The 27,201-nt window shown below is 31.1% G+C and overlaps 18 protein-coding genes across 18 annotated transcripts in view; 9 read left to right on the forward strand and 9 right to left on the reverse strand. All coding sequences in view use genetic code 6, as the record gives it.

The window, feature by feature from the left end:
- Positions 1–114: 114 nt before the first annotated feature.
- On the forward strand, positions 115–2,115 carry SS50377_21055 (Spindle pole body component; the record flags this gene model as incomplete). The annotated part of the gene is made up of 1 exon (XM_067904992.1): positions 115–2,115. The coding sequence occupies one exon, from the start codon at positions 115–117 to the stop codon at positions 2,113–2,115; it is 2,001 nt and encodes a 666-aa protein (XP_067768474.1).
- Positions 2,116–2,465: 350 nt separating this feature from the next.
- On the reverse strand, positions 2,466–3,473 carry SS50377_21056 (uncharacterized protein; the record flags this gene model as incomplete). The annotated part of the gene is made up of 1 exon (XM_067904993.1): positions 2,466–3,473. The coding sequence occupies one exon, from the start codon at positions 3,471–3,473 to the stop codon at positions 2,466–2,468; it is 1,008 nt and encodes a 335-aa protein (XP_067768475.1).
- Positions 3,474–3,509: 36 nt separating this feature from the next.
- Positions 3,510–4,820, reverse strand: SS50377_21057 (uncharacterized protein; the record flags this gene model as incomplete). The annotated part of the gene is made up of 1 exon (XM_067904994.1): positions 3,510–4,820. One exon carries the CDS (start codon positions 4,818–4,820, stop codon positions 3,510–3,512), a length of 1,311 nt encoding a protein of 436 aa, XP_067768476.1.
- Positions 4,821–4,895: 75 nt separating this feature from the next.
- Positions 4,896–5,192, reverse strand: SS50377_21058 (uncharacterized protein; the record flags this gene model as incomplete). The annotated part of the gene is made up of 1 exon (XM_067904995.1): positions 4,896–5,192. One exon carries the CDS (start codon positions 5,190–5,192, stop codon positions 4,896–4,898), a length of 297 nt encoding a protein of 98 aa, XP_067768477.1.
- A 53-nt stretch (positions 5,193–5,245) lies between these two features.
- SS50377_21059 (uncharacterized protein) lies at positions 5,246–6,145 on the forward strand (the record flags this gene model as incomplete). Its single annotated transcript, XM_067904996.1, has 1 exon — positions 5,246–6,145. The coding sequence occupies one exon, from the start codon at positions 5,246–5,248 to the stop codon at positions 6,143–6,145; it is 900 nt and encodes a 299-aa protein (XP_067768478.1).
- Positions 6,146–6,189: 44 nt separating this feature from the next.
- SS50377_21060 (uncharacterized protein) lies at positions 6,190–6,708 on the forward strand (the record flags this gene model as incomplete). Its single annotated transcript, XM_067904997.1, has 1 exon — positions 6,190–6,708. The coding sequence occupies one exon, from the start codon at positions 6,190–6,192 to the stop codon at positions 6,706–6,708; it is 519 nt and encodes a 172-aa protein (XP_067768479.1).
- A 10-nt stretch (positions 6,709–6,718) lies between these two features.
- SS50377_21061 (uncharacterized protein) lies at positions 6,719–7,030 on the reverse strand (the record flags this gene model as incomplete). The annotated part of the gene is made up of 1 exon (XM_067904998.1): positions 6,719–7,030. One exon carries the CDS (start codon positions 7,028–7,030, stop codon positions 6,719–6,721), a length of 312 nt encoding a protein of 103 aa, XP_067768480.1.
- A 58-nt stretch (positions 7,031–7,088) lies between these two features.
- On the reverse strand, positions 7,089–8,042 carry SS50377_21062 (Kinase, CMGC CDK; the record flags this gene model as incomplete). Its single annotated transcript, XM_067904999.1, has 1 exon — positions 7,089–8,042. The coding sequence occupies one exon, from the start codon at positions 8,040–8,042 to the stop codon at positions 7,089–7,091; it is 954 nt and encodes a 317-aa protein (XP_067768481.1).
- A 43-nt stretch (positions 8,043–8,085) lies between these two features.
- On the forward strand, positions 8,086–8,409 carry SS50377_21063 (uncharacterized protein; the record flags this gene model as incomplete). The annotated part of the gene is made up of 1 exon (XM_067905000.1): positions 8,086–8,409. One exon carries the CDS (start codon positions 8,086–8,088, stop codon positions 8,407–8,409), a length of 324 nt encoding a protein of 107 aa, XP_067768482.1.
- A 474-nt stretch (positions 8,410–8,883) lies between these two features.
- On the reverse strand, positions 8,884–10,443 carry SS50377_21064 (5'-nucleotidase; the record flags this gene model as incomplete). The annotated part of the gene is made up of 1 exon (XM_067905001.1): positions 8,884–10,443. The coding sequence occupies one exon, from the start codon at positions 10,441–10,443 to the stop codon at positions 8,884–8,886; it is 1,560 nt and encodes a 519-aa protein (XP_067768483.1).
- A 62-nt stretch (positions 10,444–10,505) lies between these two features.
- SS50377_21065 (uncharacterized protein) lies at positions 10,506–12,053 on the reverse strand (the record flags this gene model as incomplete). The annotated part of the gene is made up of 1 exon (XM_067905002.1): positions 10,506–12,053. One exon carries the CDS (start codon positions 12,051–12,053, stop codon positions 10,506–10,508), a length of 1,548 nt encoding a protein of 515 aa, XP_067768484.1.
- A 49-nt stretch (positions 12,054–12,102) lies between these two features.
- SS50377_21066 (uncharacterized protein) lies at positions 12,103–12,519 on the reverse strand (the record flags this gene model as incomplete). Its single annotated transcript, XM_067905003.1, has 1 exon — positions 12,103–12,519. One exon carries the CDS (start codon positions 12,517–12,519, stop codon positions 12,103–12,105), a length of 417 nt encoding a protein of 138 aa, XP_067768485.1.
- Positions 12,520–12,576: 57 nt separating this feature from the next.
- On the forward strand, positions 12,577–14,298 carry SS50377_21067 (uncharacterized protein; the record flags this gene model as incomplete). The annotated part of the gene is made up of 1 exon (XM_067905004.1): positions 12,577–14,298. The coding sequence occupies one exon, from the start codon at positions 12,577–12,579 to the stop codon at positions 14,296–14,298; it is 1,722 nt and encodes a 573-aa protein (XP_067768486.1).
- A 42-nt stretch (positions 14,299–14,340) lies between these two features.
- SS50377_21068 (Stress-induced protein sti1) lies at positions 14,341–16,098 on the reverse strand (the record flags this gene model as incomplete). Its single annotated transcript, XM_067905005.1, has 1 exon — positions 14,341–16,098. One exon carries the CDS (start codon positions 16,096–16,098, stop codon positions 14,341–14,343), a length of 1,758 nt encoding a protein of 585 aa, XP_067768487.1.
- A 1,019-nt stretch (positions 16,099–17,117) lies between these two features.
- Positions 17,118–19,583, forward strand: SS50377_21069 (Cysteine desulfurase / Selenide, water dikinase; the record flags this gene model as incomplete). Its single annotated transcript, XM_067905006.1, has 1 exon — positions 17,118–19,583. One exon carries the CDS (start codon positions 17,118–17,120, stop codon positions 19,581–19,583), a length of 2,466 nt encoding a protein of 821 aa, XP_067768488.1.
- A 34-nt stretch (positions 19,584–19,617) lies between these two features.
- On the forward strand, positions 19,618–21,321 carry SS50377_21070 (uncharacterized protein; the record flags this gene model as incomplete). Its single annotated transcript, XM_067905007.1, has 1 exon — positions 19,618–21,321. One exon carries the CDS (start codon positions 19,618–19,620, stop codon positions 21,319–21,321), a length of 1,704 nt encoding a protein of 567 aa, XP_067768489.1.
- Positions 21,322–21,398: 77 nt separating this feature from the next.
- SS50377_21071 (Ubiquitin carboxyl-terminal hydrolase family protein) lies at positions 21,399–22,418 on the forward strand (the record flags this gene model as incomplete). Its single annotated transcript, XM_067905008.1, has 1 exon — positions 21,399–22,418. The coding sequence occupies one exon, from the start codon at positions 21,399–21,401 to the stop codon at positions 22,416–22,418; it is 1,020 nt and encodes a 339-aa protein (XP_067768490.1).
- Positions 22,419–22,504: 86 nt separating this feature from the next.
- SS50377_21072 (uncharacterized protein) overlaps positions 22,505–27,201 on the forward strand; it is a gene marked incomplete at both ends in the record, with an annotated part of 5,472 nt that continues 775 nt past the window's right edge. The window contains one exon of the mRNA XM_067905009.1: positions 22,505–27,201. This exon is cut by the window's right edge and continues 775 nt beyond it. Coding sequence (XP_067768491.1) covers positions 22,505–27,201 — 4,697 coding nt within the window.

Consider the following 27,201-nt stretch of genomic DNA (forward strand, 5'->3'; position numbering starts at 1 on the left):
ATTGGACAATAAACTAAGAAATTAAAATTATTATATAATTAAAATAATATAAATATAAATTTATTTAATAATATTATACTATATTTATTATATTTATTACACGAATTTTATTAAATGGAGGAAATATTGAAGACATTTTTAAACGCATTTAACATCAACACAATGGATAATTTCGATAGATTTATCATTTATATTAATTCTAACCTAAGATCAATCAGTTTACGCGAAACAGATATAACCAATTTACTAATTTCATAAGCAAAACCTGAAGATTTAAGAAAAGTTTAGTAATTATTATTATCAATTTCTTAGCACACTATGAAAAATAGAAATGCTTTCCTATCTGTGCTCTCTCGTATTGAGAAAAATGATCAACTTAAAGTTGACTTTTAAAAACACTAAGCTTATGTTCAGATTAAAAAGCCTGAAATAGATATTGAAATAAAACACAATCGAACTATTGTTATGCAAAGTCCAACTAAAATTCTTATTCCAGATATTGTTTATGCACTAAATGGAATTTCTACAGATAAAATCAAACTAGAAATAGACACAGTTACAGGACTCTATACAATAATCACAGACTTTACCCCTTCAATATCAGCATTCTTAGTTGAAATTGGAACAGTATCAGGGCTAAAACTCAGATTATAATAATTAGTGAACTCCCTAAAACTATCTAGATCAAAACCAAAGTAAGCATTTTCAGCATTTTGTGTTGAATATTTAAACACAGAATTTTAGCAATAATTACGTTATATTTCAACAATGGATACAATAGAATAAGTTCTTATGGTTGTTAGAGAAAATCTTCGAATATCGTTGGCTTCACTTTGTTGGGCAGGTGAGTTAATAACTTCTAGCTAACTTAGAGGCTGTATAGATTATTTAAAAGTATTAGAGCTAGTTTAAACAAGTGGGAATGGAGAAAAACTTCTTGAAGCAGTTAAAATTGAAATGGAAAAGCCAATGCTCATGTTCTTATTATAATGGATCCAATTTGGCGACTGTTAGGATATTCATGGTGATTTTTTTATCGAAGAAATATCTAAAAATTCAAAAAAAATGGATCTCTGGAACGATTAGTTTAAACTTGTTAATGTAGCTGGATAATCTTATGATAAAGTACTTAATATTGGCAAAAGTGTATATTTTCTTCGTAAAATATGTAAAATTATCGATTTTGATTTACTAAACAATGAAAATTGGTTCGATATTTAATCTCAAATCAAGAACAATTCTGTAACATTCCAGGATATAAATTTTAACGAAACTGAAATATTTGTTAACTAAACTGTGAACAATTAGCTCTAAAAGAAATATCAAATTAGCGATTCTCTTGATTTAATCATTAAGGTTTTTTTGGGATTCTAGTCAGATTTTATTACAATATTTGCACAGACAATGATGCAAAATGCAAGTAATTAGGTTAATTAAGTTTACCGACTTTCTGCAATCAATTAACTGGATCATTGTATATAAAGCTCGAACTTATAGAACTGTTTTAATCAAGAATTGCTGAGCCAACTGAATCCTTTTATTCTTCCTAATAATTCGACATTTTCGATTAGTTTTAACGCTATTGAACCGCTTAATTATGTATTTTTACAAAAACAAATGTTGGAGTTAAAAGATTGCTTTGATTTAGTAGTATTGACACGGATACTTGAGCTATCGTTGAATAAGGTGGAAAAATAATCGCGAGTAAAATTATGCCTGTTCAAAATTTAAAATTTGGTTAGATTCTTGGCTGGATTCATGCAGAGCATGTTCGGGATGCTATCAGAGCGAATCTCTGTTAATTTTGAGAGGCCATAAAATTAAATAGGTTCATATATCGGTTTTATTACTGAATTTACTGCATCAATTACCGAAATTACCCTAAATGGAAGCCTTAAAATGTTTATGAATAAGCTATATTTGATCAGCGGGTAACTAATATCAGATAAACTCAGCAAAATGAAATAGCAACAAATTGGCTAGGTAAGACAAATAGAGGTAGAAGTTTCTAAAATCGTGAAAGAACTCATATAAGATCTCTAAAGTATTAAAACTGGAGAATTTATTGACGAATTCGAGTTGCTTATTAGCCAATTGCAGCTTAGTAGTTTCTGAGTGAGGTTTCAAATATCATTCATTATCATTATTTATGGTATATCATATATAAAATTTTAGTTTTGCGTCCATCTGAGGCATTAAAATTCACTATATTAAACTAAGTTATATTTTCTTATTAGACTTATATCAGGAGTTATATAACCGAATAAAAGTAATTACTGTTGTGAATCTTGATCGATTTGATCTTAAAAATTATTGCTCAGAAATTCAAAAAATACGAGAGATTTATTCTGTTCGACATCTTGATATGATTCTATAATAATACAAATTCCTGGTATTACGTCGCTGTTAACTGCAAATAGAAATAGCATTTAAAGATTCGTAAATAATAGTAAAAGTTAGTACAATCACTTATCTACAATATCCACTAGCTAGATATGTATTTTTGGGACCAATCCGTTGAGATTAATATTATTTAAAAAAACACCAGCCTTTGGATCTTTGATGCTGAAATATATTGTATTAAAGAATGAGCTTTTTAGAAAATTTATATCGTTTACCAGTTCATTATAAACAGGATTTAATATTTGTAGATGTTATAATTCGACGGCATAAACAGTTGTATGTTTTTCTAATTCTGCCCATAAAATTGAAATTATTGATTTGATATCATTTTCATTGTAATAATTTAAGATTAGATTTTAGAAATATACACCTTAATTTTTAAATATAATATTAAATTTATTAGATATGAGTGTTTGAAGTGCAATATTGTTTTTTTCATTAAATAGCTTTACTTTAAATTGTAAATTTTTTGGGATTATGTGGTTATCTATCGGTAATAGTTGAAAAGTAACACCAATGTCTTCAAATATTTCTTAATTTTCAAGAAACATAGTTACATTACGGCTTTTAAATTATAATCTTAAATCTTCGAATAATTCTTTAACTTTATCAGATAATACCGAAATCTAATGTTAATGAACAAATATCTGATTTTCAAGGCGACTATCAAATTATGATAAATCCAGTTCTACATATATATCAACAATAGTAAGTTCTGTGAAGCTTGTTACTGTAATTTATTACATTAGTTGATCAAAATAGTTTAAATCCTTACTGTAAATTGATTTGTAATCCCAGATATTTTTATAAAATATGATTCTGAATTAGCCTTTATGAGTTTTTACATCATTTACGGCTGAATGGCAGCATAAAATAAACTCATTTCTATTTTAGCTGAGGATTTTTCTTTTACAACGACATTTAATCATTTTCTCCACTTGCGTATAATGAATATCTTTTTAATCCATAAATACAACCTTTCGTTCCTACCAATAAGTATGAGGCTATACTAAATTATAATTATACTTATCATGGAACTATGAACCACATTAGATCTCAAACAAACTCATTCGTATAACTAATAATTATATACATAATAAATAAACTCACCAATAACCCAGAATGTCACAAAGTCTAACAACTAATGTTTCATCAATTTTACCTTAATAAAAGAATCGTTAATCAACTAGTTCCATTAATTCTTTATTTTCGAAAATATTCTTCTTCGAGATTTCGTCCCAATCTAATTGTTTAACTTAACAATATTTTTTTAATAATTCCCTAAGATTTGAATTTTAAGCAGCATTAAATGCATATTAATAATATTTTCCATCTTGAATTGTTAATATTCCAATTTAAAATTACATATTCTAGCATTTTAAATCATATCTCAAATTTTAAATACGGTATGACTACAAATTATTATCTACTAAAATAGAATCCTATCTTACCCAAGAACTTTCAAATGAGATTGAAACAACATCTCCAGGCTATAAAATTTTAACAGTTTGTATTATAAAAGTTGGAATACCTTGAATTTAAACCAACCTGATTTCCGAGTTATAATTTTCAGAAAAAGTAATAAACTATGACTTAGATTCAAAAGCATTGCAGTCGAGTAATATCTATTAACCAGTTTAAAATTAAATATAAAATATTTTAGCTAAAAAGGTTTATAAAAACTCAATTTACTCTGATGGTAATTTTCTTTATTAGTACATATAATACACTGCTGAAAAAACAGTTGTTAGTGGTGAAACTACTGCATCTATAACAAATAGAGGAGAACCAATTTGGTGTTAATCTCCCACAATTAGTTAATTATCAAGCAACTAAACATTAACTACTTGATCTGGGGGTAGGATACTTGTTGGGCAGTACGAATTTAGAATTTAATGTAAGCAAGGATCTGTAAATTATTGGCCAAAGCCTTAGGTTCTGAAACCTGGACCAATTTCGTCAAATACCTGCTAAACATAATTCACATTTTCAACTTTAGATTATCTAAGATTTTTTTGCGTTACTGTTTTTGGAGTGTTTTATTTTATTTATTATTTTGGTGTTGATTTTTACTTCATAGGAGTTTTTTAAGAAACATTTACATCGTCTCCAGATGTATTATCCGAACTAGGTTCTGAAATATTTTCTAAAAATTCTGCAGTTGAAGGCATAGAAAGAGTAATAGAATTTGAAATTTCTTTAGAAGTTTACCTATACAGCTTACCTAGAACGTACACTATGTTTTTAACCCCTTCTTTTTTATCAAAAGCATCAGGAAATAAAGCTACTGCAATCATTAATAGATCTTATATGTCTGGTAAGTTTTATAGTGGTTATAACTATGCTTAAAACTATCTCCTTAGATTTCTATGTTAAAGTTATTGTAGCAAAGTAAAATAGTTTTATGGTTTCATCATTTCTCTTATAAAAGGAAAGATCAATCGATATAAATGACTATATAATAAAATATAATATATAAATTTCGTTTAATATCATTCTTATAGAAGTTTTTAAATTTTTAATTCATCTTCCATAATATTTATGCATTCTTTTAGTACTAATTATAGCTGTTCTGTTTCCGAATGGTAACTTTTCAGATTTTTGATCAACTACTTCTTGTGTGTCGAACTTTCTTTTATGTTGTTAATCTTACATTACATTCTTATGCCACATTAATTTCTAGTATACAGTGGCAACTCGTTAATATCAGATTTAAATATATATAGATCATTCGTAGCCATATTTTTAAAACTCTATGACTTTTAAGATAATGCCGAACTAGTGAACATTTTAATTTTTAAAATTATTATCTATTATATGACAAGTCTACTTTATTCCTCTAATGGAAAAGTATACCCTTTTCGCAGATAAGCTTACTGGTAAGCTATTATTCAACCAACCTTTAGCAGTTTATACTTCATTAGGAACATTTGAAAAAATAATATACCAAAGTTACTTATATACGTTTTACTGGATGCTAGCGGTTACCAGAATGACTATTATAGCAATTTTGGCATTTATTTGGGTAATTCTCTCTTATATTCCTCTTATTAATTTTATATGCAACAGGATATTCCCAAAGCTTATCCTGCTTATCAATGGCTACCACCATAGAGTTAAGATACTCCAAGGCACCAAAAGGTTTAACACAAAAATTGATAAAACTGCACTTATAGCGGGAAGACTCACCTCTCCGTTTGATGTCCTCATTTATGCCTCAAAATTTCACGTTTACCAGGTCCTTGTTCCTGAAAAGTTCCTAACTGCCACGAATCTGACTCCAGGAAACTACGGCACACTCACATCGCTCTCAATAGCGTTCTGCAGGATTATGTTTTTAGAGAACTTGATTCTTTAGTAATCAACAGAAAAAACACTCAAAGCTCCTAAGCTGACAAAGAGAACACTAATTTTCCCAGAAGGAACTTCAACGAATGGCTACGGCACACTTCAAACGTACCTACCTGACACACTTTTTGACCAAAAATAGATCGTCTGCGTGGCAGCCTCGAGACCCTGGAAGTATATCCCTCTCGTACACGCCAGATTCAACCTGCTATCGCTATTTGATGAGACTGGTGTTTTCAGCGTTTCCTGCAGCGTGAAAACGGTGGTTTTGCCCACAATTTATAATAGGAAACGTGAGACTGTCAGTAGGGGCCTCGCTAGCGCTAGTGGTGTATAGCTCTGCGAGCAGACTATTTCCGATAAACTAGCGTATGTCTCGTAGGTCGACGAATGAACTAATAACTTTATGAATATATTACAATATATAGTTTTATAAAAATGGGAATAGAAAATACTTGTTGTTCCAAAAATGATGCAATTGCTTAAAATATCAATAGATAGACACAGCTGACCGAATTCGTATCAACTGGTTCCTCTGAGTCGTTTCAGCAAAACGAAAATGTTTAATCCACACTTATTTTACCTCCTCTGAAGCTAAATTTGATCTCAAATTTATCTCAAGCTTCTGCTCCATAGGAGGTAATTCAACCATAGTAGATAGGTTTTATTCCACCAATAAATTTCGTGCAACAGCCTTTCTCTGAAGATTAACCATACTTATCAGACCGGCTGTCAGACATATCTAAAATTGACTATTGTAATGAAATTAACAACAGGAACAGCGTGATTTAGGAATCAAAGCTTGATTCTAATAATGAGGTTGTTAGCGATACATATTAAACAGTAGAAACAGTTGAGGAACCAATGAGAGTGCGTGGTGCACGGCCTAGCGATTCTGGAATTTTTGCAAAGCCATTTCTGTTTATAAAAGAGGGCCGACCGCAGACACCTGAATGAGAGGTATAATTCACTTCAGCAGTTCATATAACTAATCACAGTTAGGACTTAGAAATTAAATTAATGAACCATTATCTAATTTAATCTTTAGCAAAGCACCATCTTTCACAATATTTTCTATATTATCTCTCTTAATTGTATTAATAGTAGTAGCATTTTATTGAACTCTGATGTACAGTAATGATATAGTTAAAGTTACATAATTTGAAATCATTTAATCGTTAATTTTAGTTATAGTGGCCTTTATAGATGTTGACTAGATCTCTAACGGCTTTACTGGCTCAAGGTTAAGGTAATATTGCTTAATTTCATCTAAATTCATTAGTAAATTTATATTACGATACTTCTTATATTATATAATATACAAAAATTCATTCGTATCACTTTGTGAAGTAAGGGTGTTTTAACGCATCTCTAGCTGATATTCTCTGGTCAGGATCCATGGCAATCATTTTAGCAAACAGATCTCTACCATACTCATTCATATCAGGCAAAAGCGCATCTATACCAATACCTGGGAATACTGGGAAATCATCTGACCATTGAGGTAACTCTTTACAACCCTTCCACGTTTTTTCATTTGGGGTACCAAAAGTTTTGAAGATTTTAAGTATTTCTTCTTTCTCGTTTTTAGCTGGAAATAATGGCTTGCCAGTCGCCATTTCATAAAAGATGCATCCAGCAGACCAAATATCTATTCCAGCACCGTACTTTTTGCTTCCTAATAGCACAGCTGGGCACCTATACCATAAAGTTACAACTTCGTGTGTATATGCTCTGACTGGGATTCCAGCTCCCCTAGCTAATCCGAAATCCGCTATTTTCATTATTGGTTCATCGGAATCGCTGACAAGTAAATTTTGTGGTTTGAGATCACGATGCAGTACTCTTCTATTGTGCACATATGCTAAACCTTACAGTAATTAACCCATTAATGATTTGATTTAAATAGGTGTTAAACGACCTTTTTTATCCATAAACTTTTTAAGATCCAATGTTACATACTCGAATACTAATGTCAATTTCGAATCAGTATGAACTACTGATAGTAAATCTACAACATTTGGGTGCTTAAGTTCTTTTAAAATCGCAATTTCACGAATAGCAGTAGCTGGGATTCCTTCGTCTTAGGAATCCAAACGAATTCTCTTCAAAGCAACAGTTTGATTTGTTTCCTTATCAATAGCTTTGTAGACAACACCGTACGTACCTTCGCCAAGCTAAGCTTGTCTTTAATAGCGGTCTAAAGGATCAGTCATAAATTACTTTGAAGTGAAAATAAACTATTATTATTATATTGTTATAAATTGTATTTTAATCGTATATATCTACATTTAATAATATATAGTAATACTTATTTCATTGAAGAAAATATTCATGGGAAATTGTTTAGAAAAAAACAAGGCATCTTACTGTGGAGAGCCTATAGAGATAGCTTCCTAATTTTTTGGAGAAAGTAATGAGTTATGTGATAAGTAATTGCAAGCTGTATATGATTGTGATTTTGGATGTTCTTTAATTCGGGAATAGGATTCAAATATTTACACCCCTTTAGCCAAGAACTAGTCAAATATAATATGTAAAAAGGATATTATATCTTTCAGTCATAAGCCTTCCCAAAAGATAGAAATGTAAACACCATAACTATATTTATCAATTTCAGAGTTTTTAAATAACAGTGGCTTAGAAATAAGCTAATGATTCATCAGTAATTAGTAATACGTGATCACTTATATTCATTTGATATAGTTAACTGGTCAAATAGATATCCTGAGGTGCTTCGCCGTGTAAGATTATTATTACCATTAATAACTTTGAAACTATCTGGATTTGTTTTCGAAATTTCACTTGAAAAATTGCGTGGTGTGATGAAAGATTAACTTTAAATCGGAGTATCGGATAATTCCGAAATATTTGATACTTCTTCAATCTGTATTATATTAGAGTCCATTCGCTATATTGTATATCTAATGAAATGCGGGGAAGACTCTTACATTGATACTAAGTTTCCTATGTAAGTTTGGTCCTTCGATATACAATGACCCATTTTTAATTTATAAAATAACAACGTTATTGGTATACATTATGCATATTCTACTGTATTATTTTTATTTATACAAAAAATATTATTTAATCAATATTTAAAATTAAAATACAAAAGAACAAAATGTACAGTCAGAAGCAAAAATCAGAATTAGCTGATTATGTATCTGGAAGTATAATTTAATCGTAGCTAACATTAGATACTATACCAGAGATTTAATTATTAACACATTCTTTAACTATCTCTTTATCAAATAAGTCCTGATGTGGAAGCTATCTTCCCATAGTAACAGTAAAACGATAATATGGAGGATAGTGAATTAGATTGACACAATTCCATGTATACATATCCGATGCATCTTTCATTATGCTTGCTAACCAAGTGAATCCCCAAGAAGTAGTAAATGCTGAACCAAAATATTTATTATACTTTTCATCAATCTTAATATTTAGTTATTCAATTATATTTTACACATCAATTAATGATGTTGGTCTTTCAACAATTTTATGATCTTTACAACACTCTGCCTATATTTAAGCTCTTTATTTTTCTAGCTCACCTAACTATTCATATAATCCTTTATTTTCTTGCATTATTTTAATTTCTTATAAAATTTCTGGACATATGAAAAGAGTACGTGATTATTCGTTTCTTGAAACATTAACGTCACCAATGATGTGATCACCTACATACAATATATCTTTTTTTCTATAACCTAATTATAAACAAAACTAATTCATATTACCCATAGCATATATTTTATTTTTCTTTAGCTATGTAACCTATTTTAATAATTTGACACCTTAATCATCTACTTCTCTGAATGGAATATTTTTAGTGAAAAAATCTGGTTTATTTGCATCGACAATTAAATAATCAAAATATTCTTTATAATCTTAACCAATCGCATAAGTAAGCAATGTATGAGTATATTCGTAACCTGAATTAGTCGCCAAGAATACAATTTTCCCAGATTTTCTCATATTTCTTAGCATAGATTTCATCTAGTCGTCTTTTATAACATAAAGTGAAGGTGAAATCTGTGTAAGCTATTTAAGAGCATCTTTAGGACCATGGATCATTCCCATCGCCTGATTAATATCTTCAAATAAATTTTAATAACACAATTAATTCTTAGGAATATTTTATGTATTATTATAAGATAACTTAACCTTAATTGAATTATTAAGAGGATCGGATATAGATTACAAGTTTTCGAAATATTCTATTAGTTCAGCATATAGAGTAATCAAAGGTGCTGCAAAAGCAGTAGATTATAAATAAAATCTAGATGAATTCTCTAACTCATATACAGGTATAGTTCCATCCTGGTAGATTTATTTAAATTATTATGGATTGAGCTTAGTTTTTCCATGAAGTACCTTTTAAACATAACCAAATTAATCTACTTTTAGTATGTTTCCTAATTAGGTATCTAAAAATAGTCCTTTAACACCAAAAAGTTTATCATAAATAATTTCTTATATTCTACTAGGATAATTAAATTTAGTTATTAAGTTTTTCACAGTAAGAGAATACTATAACTCTTCATATGCTTCAGTATAATTAATGATAGTATAATCCATATCAAAACCTACTGCCTTTATTCTAGTAAAGTCAACGGGCTTATTCACAAATAAACGCTCATGCGATTGCCTATACTAATTTAAGATACACTGTTAAAGCGGCATTTTTGAATCAGAAAAGCTGTTCTTAAATTATTATATTTTTATGCTTAGGTTTAATTTCCTTTTCACTCCTTTTTTTCCTCTTCTTTTTTCCAATCAATTTTAATCTAGCAAGATCCCTACAAAACTACAATTTGCTCATAAATACCTTCAGAAAACTCATTTCCAAATATTTCAATACATTCCAAACCACTTTCTTCGAATAATTTGACTAAAACTCCAAGCAAATTCTCATCGAAAACTATCCCACATCCTGATATCTCAAGTACCCTAAGCCTCTTCATACCAAATTTAACTACCTGCTTTAAAATTCCATTTGCCAGCAATATAAAGCCTTCACTTTTAATTCCATTGCCAGAGAGTTTTAGCACCTCTAGCATACAATCCTGGCTTCCCAGCGCTAGACCTAAATAGCTAGCTCCAGCTGCCGTCAACATATTGCCTCTGAGATCGAGTTCGTAAATTTCAGGTCTCTTTAATCCGGCAGCCTAAAGGCTTAATTTAGCAATGAAATTAACCCCTGAGTCGCTAATTTGGTTGAATGGGAGACTCAACGCGCAAATTTGATTAGCCGAATTGTCCAAATTAAACTGTCTGAGGCCCTAGCAGAGAATATCACTTTGCTAACTGTTTAGTTATGATTTATAAATTTTGAGCGTTTTAAGCTTATTAAGTGACTTAAAGCAAGTTGCAATTTGGGCAATATCTTGATTTCCGATTTTTGAGTTTTTGACTGAGGAGTGAAAAATTGGATCTGGGAATGCACGATAATTATCATTTTAGAAGGCTACTTGATTCATTTCTACCATATCTGGCATATTATGGAATGGAAATGCTGATTTATCTTATACAAATTATTATTTACGGTTTTAAATGTAAGCTGATAGCGAATCTGAGGCTTAAAGCTCTTTGGAGAGCAAAAACTCGAGATTAAAATCCTTAACTGCTACAGATTTACCAATTTCACCTAGTGTTTTAGTTCTTAGGTAATTCTAGCCTCTGTATGTTTCATCTGTACTTGTATTATAATGGAGTGGATGGTTAGTGTTCATTTCGAGGATTTGGTTTGGATCCAAAATAAAATCATCAAAAATGAGTGTCAAATGCTCTAAATTTGGAAAATTAATCAGAATTTCGCTGTAATTGAACTAATCTGGTTATAATCTTAGTAATAAAGAGGTTACTTCAAACCCAAACAATTAACTTGCGTTTAAGAGAGGATTTTCGTCATTTATTGGAAATCCATTATATTATTGACCAGATGCTAAAGTTTCGATAACATTACGAAGATAACTTAACCGTGCCATTTCTGGCTCTTATGGTACTATTTTAATACCAAAATGATGGGTGAGTCTTAATTTCCAAAATGCATCTATATTTAGTGTGTATACTTAAGATAATAAGACATCTTCAGGTAATCTTTAAACTAGATCTGCTATTATTTTATCAGGAGCATTCAAATTTTAACAATTCGACTTTATGAACTCAGGCATAAGCGATGTTAAAGAAAGTTCATACAATGATGGTATAATTTTCAAAGAAGGTGTAGGAATATAATCACCTCTCTGAGCTCTAGTAGCATAAAGAGATTAAACTGTAAAGGAAAGATCCATTTTGCGGAATTTAATTATTAATTATTAGCATATAATAATGACGACCTTATCACTTTTGATGTTATTTATTTGCATCAATAACACTTTGTACCTCATCGTTTCTAGTGTGCTCATTCTTTATAACCTTATTAAGAACTTCTATTTCATTAAAATTCTGATTTAATTTAGATTCTAAAATCTTACACTACTCGTATACATCCTTGTCTTAATCTAATTTCGATTATAGCGCATAAACCTCATTTGAATTAAATATAGAATTTTACTATAGTATGTGTGTCTTTTCAATTTAAATACGGATAATTTCTAATTTTTATTACATCTACAAAATCTTGTGATTTTTCTCAATTGTCATTGATGACAACTCTAACTAGCTGAAAAAAAATTCATTGGAGGCTAGTATTTATTATTATTAATCCAGATCCTACTTTATTAACTTATCTTGAACTTGATTTAAATATGTTTACATTACTTAAATAAAATATATATCAATAATATATATTAAAAATTTATACTCCAAAACATAATGAAAACCTTTCGGCCTAACTCAAACCTAAGTCATAAACGCCCTCCATCAGTACTATCGAGACCACCAAATATATCAAAACCAGTTCATTACCCTAAGCAAAGTTCAATTATTATTCCATAGCCGTTATTACCATTGTATACTTTGGACACACCGACATAACTTCAAAAACTAATCAAAGATGTAGAAGAACTAACAGGATTGGTTGATTTATAGATTAAACTTTTAGATTTCGATGAATTTTAAGAAGTACTGCAATCTTGTAGTAAATTAAGATACATTACAGACTAAAAAGAAAATCTCATTAATCAAATGAATCATAATATGGCCTATAGGACATTAGAACTCGATGTAGTGGAAAGAAGCTTAAACTAATTGGATGAAAACCTTTCCAAAATTGATCCTTCTGACGAATCAATTAATTATATAACAACGTTATTTGATGAAATGAAAGATGAAAATTTAAATTTTAACCCTTATAAAATACTAATTTTCTAGCTTTAATAATCTCTAGCCAAAGTATACAGCGAAATGTATTTTGAAATTCTCAATTTGGAAATAAATGTCAAATCCAAAAGATTTATAGAGACAATGACCGCACTTATGGTAAATAAAAAATTTTTTCAGGAAAAAGATACCACTACTACTAAAAATGGTGTGATTAAGGAGTTTTTCGAACAAAATGTGTGGGTAAAATTGTTACCTGCAAAGAATTTTTCTCATCTTAAAGTTGTTAAACAGTTTGAATCTCTTGGTACAGATTTTTCAGTTTTTGGTGCAGCGTTTTATGAAGCTATTGGTACTAATTTACCAGATTAATATAGAATTCCTTTATTACTATAGAAAAACTAATTGCCACTTTGGGTGTATTATTTTGAATAATTAGTACCAAAAGACTTATATGATAAGTTAATTTCAGTATTAAGTGCTAGCTCCAGTAAGAAATAAAGATATTTAATTAAAAAATAAGGAGAAATTCAATTAGTATTTGATGTTTTGAGTTCGAATTTATTAGAATGCTAATAACGAATTAACATTTATAAATAGGATATGAAAAAGCAAAATTAGCCTGATAACTAATCTTTAGTTAATAGGCTGCTTAAACTAAAGATATAATTAGAATAACAAGGATCTGCTCTTGCGTTAGAGCTATAAAGTATATTTAAAACTATTTAATCTATTGACATTACATAACTAACAAATCAGTAACTTTAAGACATAAAAGTGGCATAGATATTAAAAAATTAAGATATGGTGGGATAACCTATAAAATAGGTTTGGTTAGATGACTAAATTTTAGAAATTATCTTACTTGAATAAGCAGCTACTATGCATCTTCTTAGTTACAGTAACACTAATGTAATTACGTCTTTAGAGCCATTCTTAGATCAAATTAATGATAAAATATTATAATTAGTTGTAGAGTTAGAGTAATTTAGTGTGTAGTAAAGGTACGAAGCGCATAGGACGTTGTTACGAAATTACTCATAAACACTATAGTAATAACATACCTTAGAAATATAAGCAAAGAAAAAATAAGTTCATAGTTGTCCTACAACATTAAAAGATTTATAAAATGCTTAAATTAAAAAGAGAGAATCATAACAATGTTTTAAAAGTTTTAACAATTAGAAAAAATTAACACAGAAATAAGAATCACTTAAAAAAGAGATTTAAAAAGTTGGAAGATAAACGGTAAAAGAATCCAGTTTTTACGAATGAAAAATATTTATGATTTTGCTAATATAGGATAAAAAATAAATATCATTTTCTGGGGGGTGGACCAGTTCTAAGAACTCCAGCATTTATAAGTCTCTGTAATTTCTTGCTTACTGCAGGGTCGCTTAAGAAATGTTAGGCCTACTGGGGATTTTACTAGATTACTTGAATCATTTAAGACATACCTGGGTCTTATGCTAAATTCTGCATATCTGGATCAGCCATCGCAATATTGGCAATTTCTTACATTTCTTATTCAGACAATTAGCCAGATTACATTTCATGGATTTTCATGCTAGTTTTCTAGAATCCATCCATCGCCTCAGCATTTTATGAATCTAACTAAATTACCTACTAATATGTCTCAACAGATAAATAATACTACTTACGTAAACGCTCGATTTATGCTTTACGGAGAAGAGCTTTCAGATGGTTAGGATCTTCTTTTAACACTTTCTCACAATCTGCATACGAAGGATGGATTTACCCCGCTTTAAATAATGCAAGTGATCTATTGTTGTGCAACTAAATAAATATAACCTTTGAATCTGCATCCATTAAGTCGTAAGGAAGGTGTGCAATACCTTCGGTAAACTTTTCAGCAGCTTCAATGAATTTATTAGCTTTAAATAATTCATTACCTGCATTTTTCATATTAACTGCTTCTTCTGGACTATAAATAGATTTTTTCTTAAAAGCTGAAAATTCATCCTCAACTTTATTTAATAAAGCCAAAGTAGTTTTATCTCTGAACTCAATCATAGAATCTTTCAAAACACGGATGGCATCTTCATATCTGTTAAGCTTATAAAGAGCAGAACCCTATTTTGATAGAGATTTTGCCATTTCTTAAAAGCTAGAAGATCCAGAATTCTCTCTACCGAACTGATATGCCTCCTCAGCCTTAGCTAAGGACTCCTAAAATTTACCTTGCTTAAGTAAGGCGGTAGCAATATTGTTTAAGAATGTAATATTTTTAAATTCTTCAAATGCTTTTTCATAACATGTGATTGCTTCTTCATATTTAGCTTCCTTGAAATATACATTTCCTTGATTTTTAAACTCATCGGCTTTTATTTCCTCAGTAGATTTCATAGGTTTTGCCTCCACTTTAGGTGTTTCTACTTTAGGCTAAGCCTATTTTTCAGAGCAACAAGATCCTCCTGTATTTTAACAGCATGAATCTCCGCATTAATTATTATTTGGACAAGATTTTTATTCTTATTATTGCATCATAGCCCCCATTCCCATCATTTCAAGAATAACATTCATTAATACTTTATCTGATTAAGCAGCCATCATAAAGTTAGGACTCTATCTTGCTGTATTTAAACGCACAAATAAAGTTGGATCTTATATTACCATTTATGAAACCTTGGGATTTCCAGCAATTTTCATTCTGAGTTCATCTTCAGTACGCCCTAATAATTAATACTGCATTTGATTTTACATATCACCAATAAAAGCTTCCCTTCTTTGAGCAATCAAAGGCTCATTGGGATCATTGGTAGCACCGTCTGTTAGTGCCTATAATGCCTCATCGCTTTTACCCATAGCATTTAATGAATCTGCGATTCTTACATAGCCCTTTCCAAAAGCTGGCTTAATTTAAACGCATTATTTTCCATCTTCTAAAGCTTTTTCAAAATTTTTAGCTTAATAATAAATATTAGATCTATTACTATATAAGATGTGGTTTTCTGGTTCAATATCGATAGCTTTAGAGTAGCATTATATGGCAGTAGCATAATCTCCAATTTTAACTGCAGCGTTACCTTATTGTTTAAGTTCATCAACTGACATTTGATAAGAAAAGGAATTTATTTTGGTAAATTCAATTAAATTGATACTTATATAATATAATATTAGATATATATTTAATTTATTTTTAATGTTTTATAATTTTAATTAGTTCAACTTTGATAGAGGAATATTTAATATCAATTTATCTATTAAAACAATAATTTAATCGATCTTTACTAAAAACATATAATATCTCTTGCAAAATAAGTATTTTTATTTTTAACCAAATCTAGAAAATTAAATTATAAATATATAAAGTACAATGCGTATAGCACTATTATTTTTATCAATCCTTATTGATAGGAGCATGTATTTTACTTTTAATATAAAGACTAGAAGGTTACATTAATTATTTTATTAATTAATCATTTTAGCGTATTAATATACTTACAGTTTTTTATTTTTGAATTAAAATAGTTATAGGATTAAAATTCAGTCAATACTCGTTGTAGATCATATTACCATACAATCCATTAAAAAAATTAAGAAAAAGTTTATTTCTAAATAATCGAATCAACACACAAATGAAAAATGATAAACATGATTATATTATTCATTTAAAAAGGCAAATAGCATTCCAAGTTTATCTTAGTAGAATTTTATGGCATCGTAAAATGGTTTATTCGAGTATAACTATACTAGTAAAATAATTTTAATGATTACCTATTATATTATTCCAATTATATTATATGAACATTCAAATCACTTATATTACTACATTATCTTTAATTTTATATTTAAATGATATATACCAGGTATAATTTAGTTTTATATCTTAATTTAGGGAGGCATTATATGAAATCTTAAAATAATATTTTTCATAGCATAAAAGTGATAAGCCACAAAGTTCCTTAATCACTATAATAATATTTAAACTTAGATTTGACATTTCGTGATTTTATAATTAGTTTATTTTTATTAAAATTTAGTATTTGTTGTTGAATATACGATTTATGAAATTTCAAATTGATTTTAATAAATATAATATATAATATTTTGATAAAATAAGATCTATTTTAATGCCAATTTATCTGGATCACAACGGAACTACCCCTATGTGTTAAGAAGTTTGCGATGAAATGTCTAAACTGCTGTAAATTTAAGATGGGAAAACATTTTGTTTTGGAAATCCATCATCCGCACATATATATGGGTTTTAAGCGAAGGAGAAGCTAGAAGAAAGCAGAAAGCACGTTGCAGATTTGTTTAATATTAGCAAAGATTTCGTATATTTTACGTCTGGAGGCACAGAATCGAATAATATGGTCATCATTGGACTATCACAATTAAATGAAGGTAGAGAAATCATTTCGGGCCCGTGCGAGCACCCATCCATCGAGGAACCAATTATTTACGCTAAAAGGGCATATTCTGTGAAACACAAAATTCTAAACTGCCTCAAGACAGGCGAGCCGGATGTCGCCCAGCTAGAGTCGCTGCTTTCACCTCAAACCTTCTTGGTGACGACAATGCTTGCCCAGAACGAAATCGGAACGCTCACCGACACACAAGAAATGTACTACACGATCAAATCCTACAACGAAGCGCACGGCACCAGCATCCTCTTTCACGTGGATGCATCCCAGGCGGTGGGGAAGACCGCTGTCGCCTTCTGTTGCGATTTGATGACGATTGCACCACACAAATTCTACGGTCCACGCGGCATCGGTTGCCTGCTTAGCCGCTAGCGGCCCCCAAAAATCGCCTACGGGGCGCCACAGGAGCGCTCGTGCAGGCCGGGGACCGAAAACCTGCTGGCGATTGTAGGAATGGCCAAGGCGTGCGAAGTTGCGGGGCGCGATTTACAGGTGAGAGTGCAGAGTAGTTGCCGCAAGGTACAGAAAATGTACGACGTGCTGCAGGCATCGAATCTGGACTTTGCGGTGAACGGGGCCGCGGGTATTTTGCTAGAAAACGGGAAATTTGCATCCCACTTTTCGTAAAATGAGCAGATTTGCATTTCAAATACACTTTCCGTCTCTTTTAGGAACTGCCCAGCTAATTCCATCATTTCGAGCCTGGCTGACAGCGTTTGTATTAGTGCTGGTGCTGCATGCCATAGCGATCGAATTGATATATCGTAGACCCTAAAAAGCATCGGGTTGGACTAATAATATGCTATGGGGACGATCAGAATTAGTGTAGGCGAGTTCGTCAGTTTGGAAGAGGCTGAAATTGGCATTTAGAAGATTATTTAGGTTGTTAAGTATTATTAAAGTGGAAATATGATGCGATTAGACGAGTTATCAGCGTTGACCTCTAGCTTACAGCCTGAAAATTCAGTTAAATCTGAGGAAATTGTTCTTTAAAATGTGGAATTGTAAATTGAAAAATACCCAGACACAGTGTAAAATAGTGTAGCTTTAACTGAATCCTGTCCCGTTATTTCTAAGACCTAAAATTTATTAAATTTGACCTCTGGATTAGGATGTGCATGCAAATTACGGCCATAGGCGTTGAGCAGAGTTCTCCAGTCGATAAATTTTGGAAAAGATCCAAATATTTTGGTCTCATAAGCAACTGCTGATGATGCATGCGTTTATTAGCTTGATAATTAGCTTTTAGTTTCTACTACGGATTTCTTTTCGCCAGTTATTGATGACGCATATTTATTTGGTAAAATTTCTGCTGCAAATGCCCTATCAGATGTTTATGCTATGAATTCGAAGCCTATTTTTGCAATCGCTATAGCTGGTTTCCCAAGCAACAGAATGAGCGAAGACTCTATGATTTAAGTTATTTAGGGGGCTGTTGATAAGTGTCAAGAAGCTGGAATAGTAATTAGCGGAGGACATACAATAGAGAGTATTGAGCCGTTCTTTGGACTGTGCGTTAATGGTATTTAAAACAGAATCGAAAAGATTAAACTTAACAGAATAGAAGAAAAAGTATGTCAAAACGATATTTACCTAGTGATGACGAAAAAATTAGGTGTTGGTATGCTGACAACCGCAATGAAAAGAGGCTTAATCTAAAACCGCTAAAATTATAAAGAAATATATGATGAATTGGTTTGGAATATGGAGACACTCAATATTATTAAATAAGAGTTACCTGATCAAGTTGTTGCTTTAACTGACATTACAGGTTTTGGTCTAGCAGGCCATTTATCGGAAATGTTAATATAAGATGGCTTGAGTGCAGAAATTTATACTAAAAGCATTCCAGTCCTTAAAGGAGTATAGCAAATTTATGATTTGTACCAAAAAATAGTTCTAACTAACGAAAACAATAAGATTTATGTTGCTAACAATAATTTTAAGCTTGATGATGTTCCTTTTTTTACTGATTTAGTCACTGATGCCACAACTTCAGGAGGATTACTTTTTGCTGTAAAAGGGTGGAACACAGCTACAGAAATAGCTGATTTATACGATGGCACTATCATTGGTCATGTTTTTAAGAGCGATGCATCATAGTAAATATTATTAACAGATGATAAGGCGAGAGAGAATGTACAAAGAGGCATAGGCTTCTTTAAATGATTTACTACATTTCATTTTCCGTTTCTTTTCAATAATGAACCCTTAATTAAAAATTGAAAATGTGAGTTTTGTCCAACCGTCTCTACCTATTATTACAGCTGTAATATAATATAAGGAGATGACTGTTATAAGTAGGTTCTCATAGCGCGTAGATTTCTTAATTGATAATTGTACTGTTCGATAGGTATATTTGCCAGGTTTCTATATTAAATCAATAATGCCATCTAAAGATGGTATATACGTTCTTCCAGCTAACTTTGCTGGTTTATTACTGATTAAAGACAACGAACTTTTCCCAACTGTAATTCCTCTTTCTGCTTAGCCAGTAGATTTCTACACGTCTATAGAAACTGACAATATTGTGCTTAAATATGCATAAGATGTTTAAATTGTAGATTAGGAGATGCGCGTTATTAAACGTTTTAATTGCCTACCAGGCTGTATCGACTGTCTTGTCTAAAATCTTGTACTTACAAAAATACTAGTATATGGTGACCAACTATAGCTCATTGACACCTAAACTGGAGAAACTGACGAAATTGAAGCATCAGGTTACGCTGTATTTCAGTTAAATGTTATCCATATCGCTCAGACTAAAATTATTGCAACCTACGATCTTGATCTCGATTTAATTTAGGAGACCCGTGTTCCATTTTTCGTTAACAAAATATCTATTCTTTCCTCACTCTCATTAATGGCAGGAGGTGGAACAAATACAGCAATTTTCACATTCCAGCAGCGTACTCTTCAGCTTAAAACAAAGTTCAGCTCAGTATCATCAGAACTAGTAGGTGGTGTTGAGACTGTTCAACATTATTAGCTTTTTGAGAAACTATGCTATTCACGAATCATCAACAAAACTACACTCCAGCCAACTACTTTTGTCCTTTCAGACCCTTTAAATCCGTAATTTTTAGATAATTCTATTTTAGTTCGCTCATATCATGGTCTTGATTTTCTTAAAATTGAAAATGGATAAACTGTCATTTAAAAGCGCTTAAAGGCGAGTGGGAACGAGCAGTTTTTCTCAGTGATGGATGGTTCGAATTTGGGAGTATCAGATCGATCAAACGGATTAATTGTAGATTTTGCTGGTGTTTAAAATAGTTATTTGGTAAGTTATGCTGGGGAAAATGTAACAAAATGTTTTAGAAATGGAGAATTTATTAAAAATTTACCACTTTCTCTGGCAATAGCAAAATATGAAACAGGGTTTATTTTGGCGTTTCCTAACGGCTTCTGCACTTGTGATTTAGACTTTAATTTAATGGCATTCAATAGATATGATGTTGGGGGTTAAAAAGTAATTCTGGGCAGCTTTGGTAAGCGTATTTTGGCAGTAATTGGAGGGATTTAGGTTGTTTTGATGGATTTGGAGTTGAAGATTTTGATATAATAACGTAGTGCACCGATTTTCGGATTTGAAATAGGTATGGATGAGATTGTTCTTAATAAGTTTAAGTAATAGGTAATTGTTAGCTTGGAATTATCTGTTTTACAGGCGTTTACAAAAACACATGTGATTGGTTCTCATGTAGTCAACGGAAAAATCTATAGTTTGAACTAATATGGATTAGATAGCATGAAAAATAAAAGAGGTGATAGAGAAGGAATTTGGTATTTTGCTGGTGTACAACAGAATGGAATTATATACTTATTTAATAGGAACCAGATATTTGCTGAATGGGAACTGATTCACGGATCGACGTATGGGAAGGCTTTCCGTAGTTTGGATTGAGGGTCTTTATTAATTTTTTAAGTTAAATTTTAGAAATAATAATAATATATATTTTATAGTAAAATTTGAATTCTTGCATGCCAGTTGGTCTTCAAAATTAAGGGAATACTTGCTACATGAACTCAGCATTACAGTTAATCACAAACTCAAGTTATTTGAGAGATGCTATATTAAGGTAAGATAATCAATATGCATCAGCCTTGAAAAAAATTATTATTGCAAAGAGTAGTATTATCCCTAGAGAAATAAAAACACTTATGGGATTAAAGTATAGTCGTTTTCATGGATATTAATAATAAGATTCCCATGAGTTTATTTCACTTTGTCTAGGAATGTTGGAAGATGAAGAGGGTGTAAAAAATAAATACTATGAAGAAGTTAATTATGACTGTCCAATGTAAGAGGGATATGAAAAATATAGAGATTACTGTTTAAAAAGACAGACCTCAGAGATGTAGGAGCTGCTTAGATATTATAAAGTTTTAGATACACAGTGTGAAAATTGTGGTACAATAGGGTATAGTTTTCATGAGGATGAAAGTATTATCTTAAAAATTAAACAAGCTTCATAGGCAGGGAAAGACAAATCATAAGGATATATAAGTAGCTTTACCTTATTTTTTGGTGGTTCATCTGGCGAGCCAATTGATATGAATACATTGCTTGAATCATATTTTGCAATAGAGACAACTGATAGGATTTGTAAAAAATGTAACTAATGTAAATTATCAACATAATTGAAGCTATGGACACTTCCAAAGTAGTTACTTATTGTTTTTGCAAGGTTTACTGGTAAGTTTACCAAATTGAACAACAAAATTAATTATGACTAAATTGTTAGTCTTAACAAATATTTCCATAATGATTCGCCATATAAAGAATAAGAATAATTTAAGCTTGAAGCGGTATCATTACATTCGGGTTCTACATCAGGTGGGCATTATACTGCTTTTGTAATAGATGATGAAAATTCCATGTATGACTGTAATGATAGTTGTGTATCAGAGACAACTAGTGTAATAAACGATCCAAGAGCATATGTTTTGAGCTATGCTATGTTAGAAAATTCAAATATAGTAGAGACCCAGGAAGAATGACGTTTTGCATTAAATATTTTTAATTTTCTATATAATTGAATTATAATATATAATAAACAAATATATTCGGAATTTCATCCGCAAAAATGTCGTATATCGTACGAGATATGGCTCCTTCAGATTATGAATAGTGTCAGCAGTTGATTCAGGAGACGTTTTACTCGTAATTATTTGCAACGAAATCTCTTGAAGATCTTCACTAGAGTTGTGCATATGCAACTGTAGCGATGTCATCTGCCGATAATACTATTGCTGCTTTTTTAATTATTTCTCACAAACCATAATTTTTTGCGGATTTACCTATGAAATAGCAGCCCGGGTCTCCCCCTGGAATTAGATGTCCAGTTACACCTAGTTAATATGTTTAGTCATATTATGAAGTCACTCTTCCAGAATTTACTTCCCATTATGCTAGATCATTTGGTGCTGCAATAGAACATCCTACTGCATTAAATTTATTAATTCAGTGTTATTTTAACTATGATCCTTACAACGAGGCCTTATTATTTGTATAGCATCCTTATCAAAGCCTGCCAGTTTATGCACGAGAAGTTTTTCCCGAATTATAAAGAACAAATCCTCTGCCATCAGGATGCTGTAGCTATTTATGTTGCATAAGAGATGATGTTCTTGCTCCGCTCCTTGTCAGACCTTCTGAGATGAAAGACCACGATGATTTAGTTTTAATTTTTGAAGCTTAAAATACAAATCTTCGAGAAAAGTATGGTGAATTTTTTGTTGCAGATCTTATTACAGGTGCCGAGGAGGAGCCAGCTTAAAAAATAGCATTAGTAGGTCTTGATTATGAAAGCCCAGGGTCAGAAATACGGAAACCTGTTTCTTTTATGTATGCTGAAAAATTTTCTCCTTTTAACGAAGAAGATGCTCAAATATTATAAAATTTATAGGTAACTCATATGTTAGAAAGATACGGAATGTAATCAGTACCGCCTGATTGTATTGCTTTTATCAGAGCAACTGCAACCTTGCCCTAAGCTGAATCTAGATGTGCTGATTTAATTAATTAAGTTTTTGAACAGTGGGAAGATGTTGAGGCTTTACTTTTATCTCTTCCTTCTTCATCAACATGTACAGATATGTAGATATTAAGATTATTTACACTGGTTGACCCAAGATCTCCACTATCTCCTAGAGAATCTCTATTTATTTGCCATAAATCATCTTCGCTTAATACAATTAGTGTTCAAGCTCTATAAAATAAAGAATAAGTTGATGCAATATAACACTACATATTAGAATCTTTATCTCATTAAAATTTGATTAATTCATAGTAAGCATTTTATGAAAATTTAGAAATTCTTTAACCAGATTCAACACATGGTACTGTTGTTGCTTTTGGATGGAATGATGGTAAAAAGGTTCCAGTGGCTGTAGCAGTATGCGATTTAACTGTTGGTTGTTTATAAGATGATAAAGTGCTCAAAAACTATATTGAAGAATACGAAAAACAGGCACTATAAAAATCAGAGGGTAGAATATGTCATAAAGATATTAAGGTAGATATAGAGAAGAAATATTATACCACTGAATCTATATGGAATATGGCAGAATGTTTATAGTGTAAAACTTGGTGTAAAATACATTATGACGAACCCCTTGAAAAATTTGCTTATTTAAGAGGTTTGATAATAGATCCTTTATATATTTAGTTTAAAGATTAAATTATATCCTCCTTTTTAAGACAATGTGGAACAGATGGATTTTTACTGTCTGTAGGATTTGAATAACAATAATTTATTAAACAAGTTTATAAAGACGATTAGTTCATATCTTTTGAGGCCGATCCTAACTCTATTTTCACTCATTTTGAGAAGGATTTGTTTAGATCTTCCGAATATGTAGAATCTGTTAGAATATTACCTGATCCATTCAGAACTTTTTATGATGGTTAAATTGGTTCAAACTATGGAGCACAACCAAAACCACCACCATAAAATGCTTCTTGTGCAAATTCAATGTATGGACCAGAATCTGATTTACATAAGAATAGAAAAGAAGATGAAGCTAGCTTCAATTTAAAATCTCTATAAGATCAATAAGCTGATATTGCATTAGCTGCAATTAGGGGATTATCCCCTAAGTTTAGTTTATTTATATTACGACCATTAACTTAGATGGCTATTTTTATTCCTCCAGTGTCTATTTCGAATTCTGATGAACCATCTAAAATGATTATTAAACAACCAGTTACATTGACTGATCGATTAGTTATTATAGGTAATGGTATGGGGTTATTACATATTTTATCCACTTTATAAGATTGCCACCACATTGCAAAATTTAAAACAATTAATATTATTCATCCAGCACCAGGTATTCTCACACCATATAACTTTGAAAACATCTAAGAGTATCCATATGACCACGGAGAAACTTTAAGTTATGTTCGTGATCGTTGTGTACAGTTGTTCTATGATGTATTTATTGGAGATATGCAAGAAGTAGATCTTCAAAATGGTCTTATTAAGCTTGCATCAGGCTCAGAAATTAGTTTCGACTTGCTATTAATTTGTCCAGATGGTGCTGATTCTGAAAGTTTAAGAGCATGCTCATTTTTCAATTTAAACTCTGCAGTATCTTTCAATTACGGAGTGGTTGATCCAAGTGATCAAGGTAAGCAAGTCGGTTTATTTTAAGCAGGAAGCACAATATCATAAATTAATGATAGAGGATATAAGGATTAAGATATTTGCTAAGTTTTGTGTGAACCGAAGAATTACATGCGTCTTTTAAGCTCATTGTATACTGAACATCATAGTCCCCCATTAGAATTGATAAGTACTAAAAAGTAAAAAGAAGATGCTGAAAAAAATAAAGTTAACAAATCTCCATAGAGAATGTAAGTCTATACAGCTTAAACAGAGGCTGATTTAATTCATAGTATTCGAGCTAGATTGCATGCTAGAACCTTTTTTAGATTTTTAACTAAAGATAAACCATTAATGAAAAGATAGTTAGCTGCATTATTTTCTTCAACTTATCTATAAAACTTTAATTGGTCTGTTATGAACCTTATTTCTACAGGAATTAAGAAGCAACTAGAATTGAAAAAAGATAAGAAAAGCGAAACTGACGAAGAGAAAGAAAATAACTAAGAAACTGCAGACGAATCCAAGCCTACTGCTCAATTAAATGGTTATAGAACACTATCCCCAGGTGCTAAAACCTCATAGTTTATTCAAATTTTAACCCCCTCCGTTTATGCAGAATTACCTTTAATTATCACCAGAATTTCATTTATTGTGAACGAAGCCTGTAGATAGTTGTTCCCAACACTATATGACCCCCGTCCTCCAAGGGCTGGTAAAGCAATGGCAACACAATCTGTCGCCTCTACGATCATTGATGCTGCCAGAACATCAGTTTGTGTATACGGTGATACTTTTGAAGCATTCTCTATCGTTCAATCTCTCATTGATAAAGGTGTACCACCATGTTCAATTGTTTTATTGCTTCCTCAAGACCCAAATGCTGACGTCGAACCAGCATCAGTTGCTCAAGAAAATCTCATCGAATACATGATGTCCAATTAGGGAGTTGGAAAGCTCAAAGCGCGTGATTCCGCTTTGGTGCCTCAAATTTTAGGCAAAATTGGTGCTGCTAAAGCAGCAATTTAAGATGATAAAATTTCTGAGAGCAAATCAACTGCTTAAAATGCTGAAAAGCGCACAGAATCCTTCCCTATAGATTTACACAGAGCTATTTTGAATTAGATTTAGCTATTAGGCGTAAATGTAGAGAAAAATGTTAAAATTGTCGATGTATTATCCTCGATAAATGGTACATCCCAGAAAACACTGGGGCGGTCAAATGAGGAAGAAGGAAATGACAATTAAAGTGAAAATGAATCGGATGAAGAAGATATTTCGGACGAAGATGAAGGTCAAGATGATGAAGATTTAGAGGAATTGGATGATACAAAAGAAATTACCATTGAGATGATTGACGATTCATTAGAAAAATTGTAAGAGTTAGACGAAAGAGATATTGTTTTTTATAAAAAGTTCCCTGGATTTGGTGAAGAATTAGAAAAATTAGATGATGTGTGTGATCTGATTTTGATGGGAGAAAGTGATAAAGTACTCGCTAATGCCTTAGGAGATGGCGATTCGAATTTCGATGTCTCAGATTTAACTGCAGCTGAAAAAATTACAGAATTATAAATTTTACTTGGTAAGAGAATCTACAGGCTTTCACAGTTATTTTAAAAATTCTACAAAAAGAAATATGGTAGCATTAATCCTGAAACGGGTATGAGAACGAACTCACTATTAAAGAAATGTTAAAATGGTGGCAGTCTGTGCGGTCTTAGGGTCTAATTATTAGTGAAAAACGAAGATAATATTGACTAAAAGTCAAATATTCCAATGGGAAATTCGAATTTGGGTAGATTATATTATGGGCCGAATGGTACTAATATACGTATGACAGTCTAATAAGGAGATTCTTAACTAGCAACTCCAACCAACAATAAAGATATATACTGTTGTGCAATTTTCTTGACTGAAACTTTCTCTGTGCCAAACAACATTTCTTCTGCAATTATGAAGTCTGATTTGGTTTTTGATAAGGCTTTGATAGTAAATTCATTTGCCTAAACATCAGATCCAAGGGTTTATGCTGCTGGTAATATTGGAAAGTTGTCCCGTGCCACTTTGTTAAGAAGAATGAACTAAGATTAATAAAGACCAGTTCCAACTTTACCATTTTCACCAGTTTTGTTGACTTAGGACCCAGTGAAACCAGTTGTAACTTGGTCGTT

Source organism: Spironucleus salmonicida, chromosome 1 (genome assembly GCF_000497125.1).
Source record: "Spironucleus salmonicida strain ATCC 50377 chromosome 1, whole genome shotgun sequence".
Lineage (NCBI taxonomy): Eukaryota > Fornicata > Diplomonadida > Hexamitidae > Spironucleus > Spironucleus salmonicida.